Source organism: Epargyreus clarus, unplaced genomic scaffold (genome assembly GCF_041222505.1).
Source record: "Epargyreus clarus isolate Ecla_fem2 unplaced genomic scaffold, WU_Ecla_fem_2.2 ptg000012l, whole genome shotgun sequence".
Classification (NCBI taxonomy): Eukaryota; Metazoa; Arthropoda; class Insecta; order Lepidoptera; family Hesperiidae; genus Epargyreus; species Epargyreus clarus.
The window spans coordinates 10,219,818-10,236,715 of record NW_027332220.1 but is presented as its reverse complement, the minus strand read 5'-3'; the positions used below and the strand labels follow the sequence as shown (position 1 = coordinate 10,236,715).

Here is a 16,898-nt window from a genome sequence, read left to right as displayed (position 1 = left end):
AACCATCGACTGACATCAAAAACTGCATGCCCATTTCCTTCATCCATAACATAAAATTACTAACATATGCACACTAAATTAACATCTAATTTCCATGCATAGAATAGACCAATTTCACTTTGCAGCCAAAAGTTTATCTGCATCAAAGTTGGAGCGCGATTTGCCTCCAAAGCTCGCACGGCCACGGACATAAATTGTCAGATATGGCATCCGAAAGGGATATTTTTTTGTATGACACGCTGTTATGAACATGTTGTTGTCATAGTACGATATGCTGTCAACTGGGACATCCGTAGATTTCTATCAGCTAGATATGCAATACATATGTTCTCAAATTCTATGTTATTGATTTATTTAATAATGTGTTATAAATTTACACATGTGAACAACGTTAAAATGTTGAATCGTCTTCAACCCATTAATGTACTGTTAGCAATATATTCAAATTATTTCATTATAGTATTATTTTAATTATTCATTTTGTGTTATTTTGATGATGTGTTATTTTTATAATAATAAGTGCCCATTTATATAGTCACTGGCTGTATGGGTTATACGATTGTGTGCATTAGCATAAAAAAAGAAAAAGAATGCGCTTGGCGCGAGACTTGTTTTTTACGCAGGAATAATAAAAGTTGTAAATTGGATCAAGAAAATAGTTTATGTTATTAGCACCAATCCACAGTCCACCGATCTGGCCAAGTGTGAATTGGTAGATAAAATGTTTATAAATATTATTTGTAAAGAAGTCTAGAAACCGTAGATCAATATCAAATTGCCATTTATATTCATAGATTAGTAAAGATTACTCACTCCTAACAAGAAAATGTACCCAGTTTTGAGAACTGAAATAGTTGCGTAAAAAAGTTTTGCCATGTTTCCGTGCTAAAATGTCCCTAAAATATTTGAAATAATTATTTATTTATTATGTAAATTACGCAGTATTCGTTATTTATTCGTAAATTTTCTCTAAAAATGTTTTTATTTGTCAAGAATTCAAAAAAAGAATTTACTATAATAAGCTGTTTGTGGCTTCATTCAATTTAAAGGCGGCGAAGTATGTTTACTAATCTATGTTTATATTATTTCTCATTTTCCTTTTTTGTTTGATCAACATTGAGTTTAATTTCAGTAAAATATGAAGAAACAAGATAATCTTGGTTAATAATTAAGGATATACAAGCGTAGTTTGATTACAATTGTGAGAAATCACACATTGCACTGTTGACAAATATCCAGGTGTGAGCATAATTACGATTTAAATCCTGCACGAGCAGTAATCTAATACAAAGTTGCAGGTTGCAGTGTACCGCGAGTTATAATTTAAAATATGTCTGTTGTGGGTTGCTTCAACTTTTACGTAGGGTTGCCAGCTCATAAAAGCAAATAGGTATATACATACATAATAAACATAAAACAGGTACATAAAAACATAAACAGGAAACTGTATCACGGGCGAATGCTTCCTCTTAGATTAAGAACAATTAAAATGTCGTGTCCACAATAGGCAAATAAGGGTTGGCAAACTTTATAAAATAGTAATTACAAATTCTTTAAAAGTATTTTGATTTTTATAACCGTGACGCACGTGTATGTCTCACGACTCCATCACCACACGAAGCCGTCTGACATAACGGAGTACTTGGCTGTTAAAACCAAGTACTGACTGGTGGTCGAGAAGTTGGAGGCGCGTAATGCAGTGAACTTTAGTTCATTTGTTGAACGCGTCGCAACAGAGCATATAGCGACCTTCCTAAAAGAAGACCTGTGGCCGAAGGGAGTTGTGTTCCGGAAGTACCGTGGAAGGAGAGCACCCCCGGAAGTCACCAGACCCGCGTCTCACGTCGCCGCAAATACGTGATTTAGTTATAAGTATATTTTAGTATGTATGTTAGTCTGTAAGGTATATATGATATGAACCTCTGTATTCAATTATACTTTTGTATCTTTGTTTATATTGTCTGAAATAAACGATTATTATTATTATAACCTCAATATTTGATGGCAATTTACAAAGATTAAGACATTGGACGTTTGCCAAATTCTTAATAACTATCGATTTTTCTAAAGTATCTACTTATAGCATTGGCTATTTTAATTGTTTTCATTTCCAGAATAAAAAAAATATATTATCTACTCTTTTCATCATTGATTGTCCTAAGTATCTCCAACATTTTATATCTATGTATAAGAAATTTGTGACCTTTTAATTCCATAAAATGAGCTTACTTCAAGTGACCTATTTAAAATACACCATAATGCTTAATATAATTTTAATCATAACATTATAGCGGTACTGAAAATTAAATTAAATGAAATTAATTACAACGCCATCTATCGTCAACTCGCCAACGCCAACTCGTACCTACAGTTATAGTTGAAGTGATGATAGATGTCGCTACGCAAATTGCCGAGTATACCGAGCTCCATCTAGCAGAAAAGTAAGTACACCAATTGTCTTACAGAAGTTACCAGTCCCGGTATTTGAAAATTTTTTGGTTGTTTGTTTTGGTTATCTGATAAAATTGATAACTCTTACAGGATACAAATATAATTATTATTTTTATAAACGACGAAGATAATTATTGAAAGATTATAACAAATTTTATCCATATAATAAATCCACTTACGGTTAGTGAATAATGCGCCATCTAATGTCAAATGTAACGATTACAACGAACAAATGTAATTTATTATCCTTCATACTGTACTAGTTACCTATTGTATAAGCACTTACTATTTTGCATGTTGTGACTACCTGTAAATGGAAATATGTGTACTAAGCTATATTACTTAAGAAAATAACATTGTCAGTCATGTATAACATAATTCTGTTGGTAGTCCTTCAAATAAATAAATAAATACAGTATAGATGGTGCACACAAAAGTAAACACAAATATTCATTATTTCCCACTTCTAAGTATAATTAAAATAAAGAAAACAAGTTTGATTTACTATTATTTTATGAAATAAAAATCCTTAATTGAATCCTCTAGGTTCTATAAATATTTATGGCGTTTCGTATCTTTGAAATTGTATCAGAATGACTAGATAAGTTGTTACTGCTCCAAGTACCTGAAATAAAAATGTAACAAGGCTTTAAATATATAGCTATAATATTTTCTATCTATTAGGCTTTTTAATAAAATCGAAAAATTAAAGTCTTATAAAGTAGGATGAGGAAGAATGCTTTACGAAGTTATGTGTTACCCTGCTCGAACAAATGTTACTATACGCACATATATACTGCAAAAGTTGTAAGCCACATAGTTCAAATTTACATTTTCTAATTTAAATTAATCTTCTTTTTTAAAGAGATACTATACTCTATCAAATTTTATGTGATCCTATGAACATATGTTACCTCACCAAACAATACTGAAATGAGGAGTTTGAAATTAAGTAAGTCTTGAAAAAACGCTTCTCACCGATGCCACCAGAGGTCGGTCCAAAGTGCACATACCCATGGGGGAATAGGATACGGATTGCAGCATTAATTGTCGTGAAAATAGCTCCAGCCGCGACGGCAAAATGCCCGTTGAAGGCACTGACGTCATCAGTCGGCACACTAGCTCCTCTGTTCTCTTTCCCTGGTAGCCAAAGGAAAGTTCTTTAATAGAAGCAAAATTATCTTTTTACAACTTCGATATAAAGAAAATTATCATTTGTCGGTAAATCTTGCAGTATCAAAGCAGTTACTAGAATAGCCTTCTTCTAATGCCGTGAATGAAACTACGGGAAAACTAAGTATTAGGGTAAGGGTAAGGGTAAGGTCATAAAAAAATGACAATCAAGAAAAATAAAACAAATTTAAATTAATCTGAACCTATTCAGCAACTGAGAAGAAATTAAAAACTATTTTAGTATATTAAGCTTTTATATAAAAATTCAAAGTTTAGATTACTCTAACCAACGTTGATAAAAATCAGTAATACAATTTGATATCAAGTCATATTGAATTATGTTAGAAATAAAATGATAATAATATTTATAGGTGACACGTGTATTTTTAAGCCACTTAGTGGCAGAATAAGCGACTATGTAAGAAAAATGTGTAATAACTAACAATAACATAACATTCACAACAATAACATTCACAAATAAATTGATTTTATAATTTGATGATGTCTATAACTAACCTCGGCTATGGTGTAGTGGCTAGGTTCAACGACGACGAACATTCTGAGCATATGGGTAGCACACCAGAGGAACTGCAGCACTAAGAAGTGGATCCGATTGGTTGATACAACTGGCAAACAAAAATATTAGCTTAGCCATGCAGCTATTAGATCTGGCTCAAAGGGCCAATATTACAAACATATTGTTCCATGTATTTTCGATGAATGATAAATCGAAGATGAAATTATTCGGTAAATTAAATCGATATATATTGTTATTTTTATACGACGGACGAAGCCCGCGAGCACCTGGATATAAGCGTCAATAAGGTGGTAAGCTACTATTGCGATCATAGATATCTGTAAGCTCCTCCATATAAATCAGGTCCTACTTCAGTCGATCACAGATACCTTGCCACTCCTGAGGACTAACCCTCATCGTCTCATACGGAATCCACACCCTTCTAACGAGACTTTCTTGTTTTTTGTTTTTACGTATAAAGTATTTAAGAGAACGTTTTCTTACGATTGCAAGGCAAATTGAACGCTTCATACTAAGTATACTCACTGATCTCCATAATCAAGAAGTAGGGCGTAACAATCAAGTGCAGCAGTGTGGATATGAGGATGACTATGAGCGGCAGGCCGTAGCTGCTGTCGATACGGTGCACCACGTCACAGAGGGAGCCGTGCAGACAGGCCAGGCGGCGAATGGCCTCACACGGTGGTACCACCAGCTTTGGTTCACCACTTACTGGAATAATAAATATTGGGTGTGAAATATAAGTAGCAAGCGAGTATAGAGTCTACTTGACAGTAACTGGCTACTGTCATGATAGTAGTAGTAGATGAACTGAACTGAGATGAGAGATGGGATGAGAGATGAGATAAGGGATAAGGGATGAAAGATGAGATATGAGAGGTGAGAGTTGAGTAATGAGATGAGAGGCGAAAGATAAGATGAGAGATGAGAGGGGAGATGAGATTAGAGATGAGAGGGGAGATGAGATTAGAGATGAGATGAGAATCATCTCTTCTCATAAAGAGAAATGAGATGGAAGATGAGATGGGAGATGAGGTGAGAGATGAGCCGAGAGATTAGATGAGAGATGAACATCACACAGTTTCTCAAAACTAATATTAGTCCCCTTACTAACTTTTCTCATTAAAACTCAAGAATATATAAGATAAGAAGACATACTTTCTCAAAGATACCTGCATTCCGTATTATAACAGTGTTGTCCCTTTCCAGAAGCGAGTCAACGTTCAGATTGATGTTCGGGCATCGCCGCGCATCTGCACTAGAGAGCCTGATCGCGAATACATTCAGTGGGGACGATACTTTCACTTTTTCCACTGAAAAATAATTGGTATGTCGTATTCAATCCACGTTAATATTATTATTGTTTTAATATCCTTTAATACTTATTATTTTAATTATTGCAACTCTTAAGTCGCACTGCTGAACCTACAATGCGAGAGGCCTGATCAGTATTCCTCATGCAATTCCAATATATTTTGGTGGAGAGTTTGGATTAGTAGCCAACCTGCGTCGGAAGCAAAACTCGTCAGTCATCAACCCATTACTGACCCATTGCTGGGCAACAGTCAATTAAATCGAAGATTCGATCCTTGGACCTTCTGATTGAGATTCGAATTTCGGACCTCCGGACCCTGAAGTCCAAATTACGCTTGTAAAATCTAAACCTCATCTTCTGAACAGTGCGTTGATAACAAATAAATACATACATGGCACGGAGATATGTCTGGCAGTGAGAGCCAGCGCGTCATTGACGGCCTGGAAGCGCGCGCGCACCGATAGCGCGGTGAAGGCGAACTGCAACTCCAGGATCATCACCACGTACCAGAGCAGGTAGAAACTCAGGTAGTTGCCGACTACCTCCCCTGGAAACACAAAGAGCTCAGATGAAATCATTTATTTGTACGAATATGGTGAGGTTAGGTTGGGCTAGATTTTAAGGTGTTGAGGTGAGTATATGTGATAACATGAGTATTTTACTTGTTATTGTTTAAGTTAATCCATCGGTCTCAGTTGTTATAATTGGAAAGTTTATTCGAGGGCTTACAGAGATTCTGCAAACTAACAAGTACATTTTGCACCATCCTAAAGGTTTTAAGCTGGTTTGACCCAGCGGAGACGAATATTAACCGAATATTAAGCGGATATACAGATTACCGTGTCCGTTATACAAACGTTCTTTATGTCTATACATTAAGTAAGCTAATACGCATCCATTTGCACCATAATTCTTACGTAAACCAAAGACATGTATTTTCCGCACCAAATTGCTAGTCCACTCCGAATATAGAAATGAGTCACGGGTACATAGCTGCGTTAGTGTGCCCTTACGTTACGGACTATATGCTAAGTAAACCTGCGCGGCACAACTTCAGAGTGGACTAGCAGTTAACATCTACCAGGTAAACATGAGCAACTCACAGGTCCTATTAACACGCTTAGCTTGCAAAGCGTACAGGCAGAAGTCGTCGATGAGCAAACCAGAGAAGAAGACCAGTATGGCGATGAGGATGGCACATAACTTGCGTTCAGTCACCAGGGAGTAGTGAGCTCCGAGGTTTATGTCCACCTGGAAGTAATGATTTAGACTTTAGACTAAAGTTTAGCAAGGTTAGAAGCTAGATATTTTTATGAGAGTAAGGTAACAAATGTCGCCCATGGACATCGGTAATCAATCTTAGATAACACTAGAGTTCTACATGAGGTTGGTGACAAATGGGTTACTGCTTCTGAGGACAAGGAACGCCTGGTATGTCTCCCTTATCCTTCAAACCACAACACAGGAGCACTTATTCCTGCCGTCATTGAGCAGAATAGGTGTGATAGTCCATGATGGTGCAGGAGTGGTGCAACCAAAGACAATGAATGTTTTTCTTAAAATACATATTGAAGTATTAAACGAGCATCATCTGATGACAAGTGGGCTTTACAGCCCATGAAAATAAGTAATGAACCTCCCGAGTACAGTATCCCCTTAGGTCGGGGATACTGTACTTGGGAGAAGACTAAGTTGGAACGCCTCGAATAAGTACATATGTCTCATAATAATCATATCTTTAAAACCACAGCAGCTTAATACTGTTATTATAAGGCAGAAATAAATATGGTACCACTACCTTCAAAGTAATTTATACTGAAACACTACTTACAGAAGCAACACTCTCCATAAACTTGAACATGCCGCGCATCCGCCTCGGCGCGCCGTAGACCCCCGCGCCGGCCGTCACGACCACGACTAACACGTCGCACGCCGACACGACCTGCGACATCCGCGACGACATGCGCACCGAGCCCTCCACGCCGACGTTTATCTCCGCCACCAACCCCAGTATTGTGAAGATCACTACATAATAAATAAAACTGTTTTATAATAGACTTCGATATATCGATAAACTGATTTTTTTACCATGTGAGTTACGTATAGTGCCGGGTCACGAAAAGACTGATACTTTTCCTGTCACGTATGTTTACGCCCGTACACGTGTCTTACCACACGCGTGTCACTTACATCCTCTCGTTTCATACGCGCACGGGCTACAAAGAGTCTTCAGCGAATTAATTCATGTGTACATGTAGCACATAAGTGCGCGACAAGAAAAACTTCCTTAAATCACACGAGCGGGCAGGACACGTATTGGGGCATAGAGTCACGTGGTATAGAAGAAATAGTAAACAATTAAAAACGGATGCCGCGTTTTATAAATCATCACACATATCAAAAACTTATTTTTATATTTCACTTTGTTACCCAAATCGAAGACGAAAAGAGCAATAATAATGCAAGGTACTCACCAAGGGCGGTAACAAATATGTAGCTGTAAACACACATAGCGTTCGATATTGTAACCGTGTACCCATTACCACGCGGCTCGAACTTTAGAGGAGCAAGACCGAAGAAGCTGGATATCTGAAATCAAATCAAATAAGAATGCTGCAGTGCATCTGATGATAGAGTTGCAGACGAGCATGCAGTCCACCTGATGGTAAGTGGCTAGTACCGCCCATGGACATTTCCAATCAACCTCAGATAAAATAAGATTCCTTGATGAGGTCACCCACAAAATGCGTCACGACCCCAAAGGACTAAGCTGGAATGCCTTAGATAAAAATGTCTCCCTTACTACACCCTTCAAAAGTGCACGCAGTCCATATGATGATAAATCCTTTACATGAAATGAGCTAAATGAAAATATAGGAAACCATCCATGTGACATCTCTTTAGGTAAAGGAATCTCGTAGACGTCGTAGAAGGCAAGGACTGAATAAAACCAAGGATTTGGCAGTATCATCAATACGCAAAGCCAAGTTAAATGTTTATGGGAATCTTAGGCTATATTTAAAAGCGGACTTCTAAGGTCTAGTCTAGTTTGTCATGCGCAGATAAATATAGAAACAATCCCTACAAGCTTCTAGAACTGTACGCTTACCATGAGTTTTCAAAAAATGCCACAATTTTACTTTACGTTTACTCAATTTATTTATTTATTTATATTTTTATTCTGTTTGGTTTGCTTAGTAGACTGAGTAAACGTAACAATAAGTGTTCAAGTTTTTTTGTCTACCTCACCTATTCGCAAAAAAGAGAGACAAAACGTAAAGCGCCATTTTATCAATTTAGACATTTAATGTAATAATTTAATAATCACTATAGTTCTGATACAATCCGCTAGGGGCGTTGATTGGAAATTGTATGGGCAAATACGTAACCAAATACCAAAATAGTCATATTTATAAAAACTCCTGGTAAGGGTACTGTTTTGGAGTATAATTTAAAGTTTTACCCGAAGGATGAATGCATGAGCGCCACCCACTATGCAGTGCATGCTTCTCTCTCCTGGTTCCACCTCATCCGCTGCCACTGCTGCTGCCTCCCCCTCCGCCTTCCTCCCCCCACCACCTGGCATTTAATTGATCTGGTAGTATCAAACTTATTTAAATAGCCTTGTTAGTTCTTATGAAGGTGAGGGTCATTCTTGCAAGTGAATTTTAAACCAGCTGTCCAACCGTTTGAAGGTGGTAGAACTCTTTGTGGTTCGACTCCGGCGGCACCACGGCCACACCTATTTCTACCTAATAACAGCAGTGGTAGGCGCTGGTGTGTTCCGGTTTGAAGGGTGTGGTAAGGGAGACAGACTTTTCCGAGGCGTTCCAGCTTAGTCCTTAGGGGTAGCGGCGCATCTGTGGCCGACCTCAAGTAGGAATATCTAATCCTATCTGTGGTTGATTACAGATGTTCAAGGGCAGCAGTAGCTACTTACCATCAGGTGGACTGTATGCTCGTCTGCTACTCCTATATTATAAAAAAAACCGATTGGGCTGAGATTTTAACACGTTTGGTTTGGATAGCTTAATGATGTCATTCTTAACCAATACGGTGGACAATTCAACATGGCGAATATATATCGAAATATCGATCAATCAAATTAAAGGTTTTTGAGAAGAGTCCGTACTTTAAAGCTTGTTTAAGTAAGGCTTTTATTATAAATTCAATCAGTAAGCAGTCATTGCTAATGGCCTAAGATAGTCGCCTCATAAATAAGTCAACCGGCATGTCCGGCATCCCTTTTTATCTTTCTGTTCTGAAAGGTCCATTGTCCCAGGGCCTGTGAGGTCGAAGGCCAGAGCACCGGCACCGTGGACCCTTAAGTACAAGTTACAGCATATTATTTATTTATTTATTTATTCTTCTTATACCTAGAATATGGTACAAAGCCGGATTTAATGCTATGAGCATTCTCTACCAGTCAATCAGCAGGTCAAGCAGACATCAGCGAGGACGGCACTAACAAAACCAAATATATAAACTAAATAATATATTCAACATAATAATAATAATGTATATTATATATATGTATATATAAACAGTAACAAAATAAACACATATTTAGTACAAATTAAATGAAACAAATATATACATTATATAACTATGAACAATATTTTTATATAATAAGTATAATTTACCTTCACTGTCACTCATATGTTCCTTAATGATGTTGAGTCTTGTTACTTGGTAATGATAAAATAACTGTTTTATATCATTATACACAAAATACCGACAATAAATAAAAATATAATGATATTATTTTTATCTAGACTAGACACCGAGAAATAGACCAGACGCTAATTTGAAGTGTGTGTTACGTAAGTTGAATTTATATCTACAAACACTAAACGTGCCAGGCACGTGCCGTGGTAGACGAAATAATAATATATTTTTATACATTTTATTAAGCATGACATTGTTACAATACATATAAAAACGTTATTACGCATTGTATAGTATAATATTATTTAGTCTACAACGGCACGTGTCTGACCCCTTCAGTGTCTGTAAATATATACGGGACCCAAATGAATTCGTTAGCTTTGTACCTACGGTGCTATAAAAATATTTATTTTTTTATTTTTATTTTTGACAAACGTAATACATATTTAATTTTTCACATTTTTTTAATACTTTCCCTCTTTTTTGTAAACACCAAAATCACCACGCGAGTAATTCGAGTCAATTTTTAGGATTTTTTGCAAAAACCGATAAACGTTAATAACGATTAACGGTTCTAGAATAACGTTAATATCGGTATAACCGTTTAGTTATTGATACGTCAGCACCAGTTAGCTGGTCCTATGTTACTGGATCAAATAATTCACTGCGAAGTACGTGGGAAACTTAATTAGTTGTGTTATCAGAAGTTTATTGCAATACTTTGCAACTTTTAATTGCACGTCCAGCGAAAACACTCGATGTTTGATCGTCTCTTCTGTTAGGGTTGTGTATTGATATGAATGTCGGCTAAAGCTTTAGAAACAGTGATAGCCTGGTTAAAACCTCTCAATCGGGAGGTCCGAGGTTCGAACCCCAGCCACGTATCTCTGAAGTTTGAAATTTAAGTGTGTATTATAAACTAATCATTATAAACGGCGAGGGAAAACTACAGCGGGAAACCTACAGACCTGAGTGTTCGAAAAATAACTCAAGGGTATGTAAAGTCTACCAATTCGCACTTGGCCAGTGCGGTAGATTATGGCCTAAATCCATCTCATTCTGAGAGAAGATCAGTGACCAGCAGTGGGACTTTAATGGGTTGACGGCGACGACAACCCTTTATATGGCACTTGGCATGAGTCTCTCCCCACAAGTGGGATAGTCTGGAGGGTAGTTCACACTACTGCAATGTGTTTTAGTAGTCGGTTTAGTGGCAAACCCGGTTCGGGTGTTTTTAGACCATAAGGCCTTTGACCAGGTTTTAAAGTTAACGCCTTAAAGTGCCCTCCGAAGCTTCCAAAGCAAATGTGTGTGAACGTTTTTTTATCTATCAACTTTTTGCTAGCGATTCTATTAATAATTGTAATGTATGAGATTTAAAAAGGTTATTATTAAATCACTAACGTACACTTGACTAACTTTCAGATAATATGTTCTTAGATATTTAGTTTGTACGAACCCTATCTATCTGCAAACTATTAACTCTCTATCGTAAACTACTTATGTTTATATACTTATTTTCCCTATCAATGATACCATGAATCTAATATTACGAAATTGAATATTATTGAAAATCATTTTAAATATTGGATTTCTTCCTAGTGGCGTCGCGAAGAGGGGAAGTTAATATGCAAAAACCACCTTTCTTCATCACCAGTCGGCATCATTCCTTTCTCTTCTTTTCCTTCCTGTATAATCAGCTGGCGACGCCCTTGCCCGTACCCAGCAGACATTAATGGGTTAATCACAAGGGTTAATGATGAAACGTATATAAAAGGAGATATAACTTACCTAATTCCATGACATACAACGGTATAACACCATTGTTATGGGCCATTTTTCCTCATGTTACCGATCCAAATTCATGTATGTAACTGAAATCAATTGTTAAAATTACTCATTAATCCTAGGAACATTAAATTATTATTAAAACTATAACTGTGATTACAATTATTCGCGTATTTTGTTTGAGAGGCGTTACATCTTATCCACAAAGGTAACAAAGCACATACATCCTAACCACGCCACGTCAAATACTTATTATGATCTCTTTATTGTCACGCGTGTTTGTGTCACGCATGCTTCACTCGCATGCGTGACTAAATTCGATGCTGTCACTCCGCGTCCCGCGTACAGGCTTACAGATAAAAGTATCTATGAAACGATAAAATGCACGCATGAGGACCATAACCGCAAACGGGCAGACCCGCGTGATAGGAATAGGCTCAAAAGGGCTCTTATAGTCCACGCCAAACTGCTAGTACGCTCTGAAATTGTTGCGAGCAGATGTAGTCATACAATTTGTTATGGCGACGCGATTTATTTGTATATTCAGAGCGGACTAGCAGTTTTATGGGGACTATACCCGGAATTACTTAAAGATGTGTGTTTTGGACGAGATTCTGGAAACACAAACGTAGTAGGATGATTCTTCGAAGCAGAGGGATTTACACTAATTCGTATGACTCTATTATTTTGACTTTTTAATATAAATAAAAGCAATACTTCATATCGTTTGGCGCATGTAATAACACGTATCGAAGGCACATAATTGCTTCTAGTACTTTTATTATTTAGAGCGAACTTATGAACTAATCGATCTGATGAATGACAACAAAACAGTAAAAATATTTCTTATTCCTTTATAAAGAATGTTTTGAACGATCTTATAAATCTGGAGTAATAAAAGAGCTTGCAGTACATCTAATGGTAAGTGGTCAATGCCTCCCGTGGACAAAAACCCCATACCGAGCAGAGGTTATATCTGAAGCGGATCACGGATGCATCCTACTCCTGATCATCTTTTTTTTGAGGAGTAAGATAGTCGCCTCATATCTAAGTCAGCTAGAATCCACACCCTTCCACTGGAAGGCAAATACTGTTTCACTTTGGAAATAGATGTGGTATCTCTCCGGTCAAATCATCATCAAGTATAATCTATACTAATATTATCAAGAGGAAAACTTTGTTTGTTTGTTTGATTGTAATGAGTAGGCTCAAAAAGTACTGGACCGATTTTAAAAATTCTCTCCCCATTCGAAAGCTACATTATCCACGAGTAACATAGGCTATATTTTATATGAAATATATTTGATAAATAGTTTTTGAGGCGGTACAAAGTTTGCCGGGTCAGCTAGTCAAGTATAAATTTATTCATGCTTACAAAGCAGCTTCTACAAATATTTAAAACAATTTATTATGAATTGTAGACTGGTTATCATTATTAAATAAACATTTATATTTTTTTATACGGGTTCTACTAAACATTTTCTAATAAACATTTTTTATTTTTTTATACGGGTTAAAAAGAAAGTGATATGACATACTAACATACATAAAACTGAGAAAATTCGTAACTTCATTGGAATGGCAGTGGCGCCATCTGGCGAAAATTGGTCGTACCTACTCTGAAACCTTCGTGGGCTCATGGACAACAACTTTGCTAAATAACACCACTTGATCAAATGCATAGTTGACGATTCAATTCTTACTAATATCGATTAACATAATCGATTTTTTTGGTCCAATAGATCGATTCTCCGATTAATCGATCTTAGATCGCCATCCCTACTTCCCGTGGGATTTCCGGGATAAAAACTATCATATGTTCTTTCTCGGTTCTCAGACTATCTTTGTACAAAATTTCATTAAAATCGCTTCAGTGTTTTAGGCGTGAAGAAGAGACAACCAGACAGACAGACAGAGTTACTTTCGGATACTATACTATTTTATAATATTAGTAAAGATTATCGTCACGAATAATGCTAATCGAGCGATTTATAGCTCATTAGGACATCAACCCTATGTTTAAAATACAATTGCATTATATTAATTATTGTTTTATTCTATCTGATATGGTGACAACCGTTCATGCAACTGCGCCCATTTTAGAAGCTTTTATTTAACATACTTTGTTTGTATGTATGTGAGAGTGGAATCTTGCAATCTTAGATAGCAATTATACCAGTTTAGCCTAACCGATTGTCCTTAAATTTAGCATAAACATTGGTTTGGATGTCAATGCAAGTGTAGCTTAGTGTCGTTATTCTAAATTCCATATGGCGGATGCCCCAATTTAGTAAGGCAGTGATAGGTAGGCTATCACTCACTGGGTTAAGAAACTTGGCCTCTCGATCAAGGGGTCCGAGGTTCAAATCCCAGGCACGCACCTCTGATTTTTCAAAGTTATGTGCGTATTAGAAATTAATTATCACTTGGTGAACCTGCATACCAGAGAGATTTATAAAAAAAATCTCAAAGGTATATGAAGTCTACCAATACGCACTTGGCCAGCGCGGTGGACTATGGCCTAATCCTTCTCATTCTGAGAGGAGACCCGTGCCCAGCAGTGGGACAGTAATGGGTTGCTGATCTGATCATCATCAGCAAAATGACGGAAAAATTATCTTTTATGCACTCCTATGATATGTGTATCAAATAAAAGGCTTTCCTGATAGGAATATATAAACAATAGAATGCAAATAGTATCAGGGAATCAGATCCAGACGCAGACTCAGATCCGCGTGACAGGAAATAGGACCTTAGTGGGATCGCATATATTAATCAAAATTTCATTATTCACCTTATGTTTTAGGGTATTGCATAGATACATCGTAACTCATCATCATTGATGATGAGTTAGTATAATCGTAACTCATCATCATTGATAATGAGTTACGATGTATCTATTGAATTAGGTACTTCTACTTATTTGAGCCCTTTTTATATTTATTTAAAAATCAATAAAACTTCGCATGTTTCCAGTAATTATTACGTTATTACATTACAGGAGGTTTATTTTGTCAATAAAGTTTAATTTATATTACGTCAATAATAACTTGCTTAATTATAATTGATAACCTAATATTCATAATGAGTCCACTTGATAGGTGCGTGCAGACGCAAATTTAGTCCTTAGGGGAAGCAGGTAATAAAGACTTATTAGTTATTTCCCCTAAGGACTAAATTGGACATTAGCTTTTTATAAAATACTTGCTGACCCAGCAAACGTTGTGTTGCCTTATAAATAAAAAAATGTTAAGGGTGATCAACCCTTATCACGTAGGGGTATGTTAAACAGATTGTAACCGATTCTCAGACCTACTGGATATACCTATAAAATTTGGTGAAAATCGGTAAAGCCGTTTCGGAGGAGTTCGGTAACTAACATTGTGACACGAGAATTTTATATAAGTACCCAACAAGCTTGTTGTTGAACCACCTGAAGTATAATGCCACAGACGCCAATGGACATCTGTATTCAATTAATTATCAATCCTAATATTTTGACACGATTTCAAGATGGTCACTGATGCGTTGCTACCCCTGAAGACTAAGATGGAACACTTTTCAACCCAGAACGCAGCAATTACCACACTACGGTTATAACACATTGACCGAAATATGTGCAAAGGTGGCACCTTCGAGTCGAAGATTTTAAAATCAATTGGCCCTGACTTCCACTTAAGATAATCTTTAAAAATAACTATAGTTTATAAATAACCACGATTTGTTAGCACTAGTATCACCGACGCTACTAAAATAAACATAATCATAACATAAACAGTTTCTTTCATCGACATCACTTCAACGGCGTGTAAAATAGATGTTATTTGCGGCGCCTGAGTGGAATATTCGTCCAAAAAGCAGCTTGTAATATCATTCGTTTACATTACAAACACGTGCCGAAATTACAATTATTGTACTTCTCTATTGATCTCTATTGATACTCAAATGATCATGACAAATACATAACTCGGTAATCTATTTACGTACGTATGAAATAAAAAGGATGCCTTAATTTGACCTGAAAGTCCAGAAAATGTAGCAAAATAATAAAACGAACAAAATAACAATAACAGTAGTTTAAATGAAAGTACTTATTTTTGTGCCAACCAAAATATTCTTACGCTGGAGAGATTAATATTTATAACGATTTTCTGACGTTTACATATCGAGCAAAATATATGAACCGACCGAAAATATAGTTTCAACTAAATATATTATTTTTATTGAAATTAAACTTTATACAATGTTTCATACTAAGATTATATAAATAGAAAAAGGATCTTACCCATATAATTTTAGTCACTTATATCCCACATGACATAACATTTTACAGTGATATTATCGTATATGTCATGATAAATCACGTCACATAGTTATTAACAAAGTGATATTTTAACGTAAATGTACCAGGGTAACATAACCCGCGTGGAGAGTGGTAGCGTGCGGCCGTCGAACTGATGCGTCAACTATTAGCGAAAATACATGAAAATGAATCACAATATAATACGTTAAAATCGTCACAACGCCCATAGCGATGATACCGGTGAACCATAACAGCACGTCAAGATCTTTTCTTTTATACTAAGAATCTGAGAAATAATCAAATATATGCCTAATGTAAGACAAATTTATCTACTCTTATCGCGCCTATACCCGTTGACTGAGAGACAGGCATTAAAAACCAACATTTATGTTTTTGTACGTTATTAGAAATCATTATTGTGCAATATATACCTTATTTTTTATAAAAATAAACTTATAAATAAAGGAAAATATTGTTTACTTCATGACTTTGAATAGATATGTAGGGTTTGCAGTCCCAGACAAAATTTTATTATGAACACAGTAATTTGCAACAAAATTTTAGAGGACAACGTTTAATGAGAATTTAATCCTAAATCATCAGATTCAATATTAATATTTAAGTAATCTGGAACAATAATATTACAAAAGCCACTGACAAAA

At 36.1% G+C, this 16,898-nt stretch overlaps 1 protein-coding gene across 2 annotated transcripts; it reads right to left on the bottom strand.

Annotated features, from left to right (window-relative positions):
• Nucleotides 1-2,946: 2,946 nt before the first annotated feature.
• On the bottom strand, nt 2,947-16,373 carry Gr9 (gustatory receptor 9). 2 transcript variants are annotated; one of them, XM_073078527.1, is made up of 12 exons: nt 16,219-16,373; nt 11,937-12,019; nt 8,941-9,056; nt 7,952-8,066; nt 7,309-7,502; nt 6,581-6,728; nt 5,869-6,024; nt 5,335-5,475; nt 4,688-4,873; nt 4,141-4,250; nt 3,430-3,591; nt 2,947-3,076 (listed from the first exon to the last, which is right to left on the bottom strand). In XM_073078527.1, the coding sequence occupies exons 2-12, from the start codon at nt 11,980-11,982 to the stop codon at nt 3,011-3,013; spliced, it is 1,440 nt and encodes a 479-aa protein (XP_072934628.1). In that variant the 5' UTR covers nt 11,983-12,019; nt 16,219-16,373; the 3' UTR covers nt 2,947-3,010. The 2 variants fall into 2 exon arrangements, with proteins under 2 accessions (XP_072934628.1, XP_072934629.1); XM_073078528.1 differs by lacking the exons at nt 8,941-9,056; nt 16,219-16,373 and having other exon boundaries at nt 11,937-12,020.
• Between the last annotated feature and the right edge of the window lie 525 nt (nt 16,374-16,898).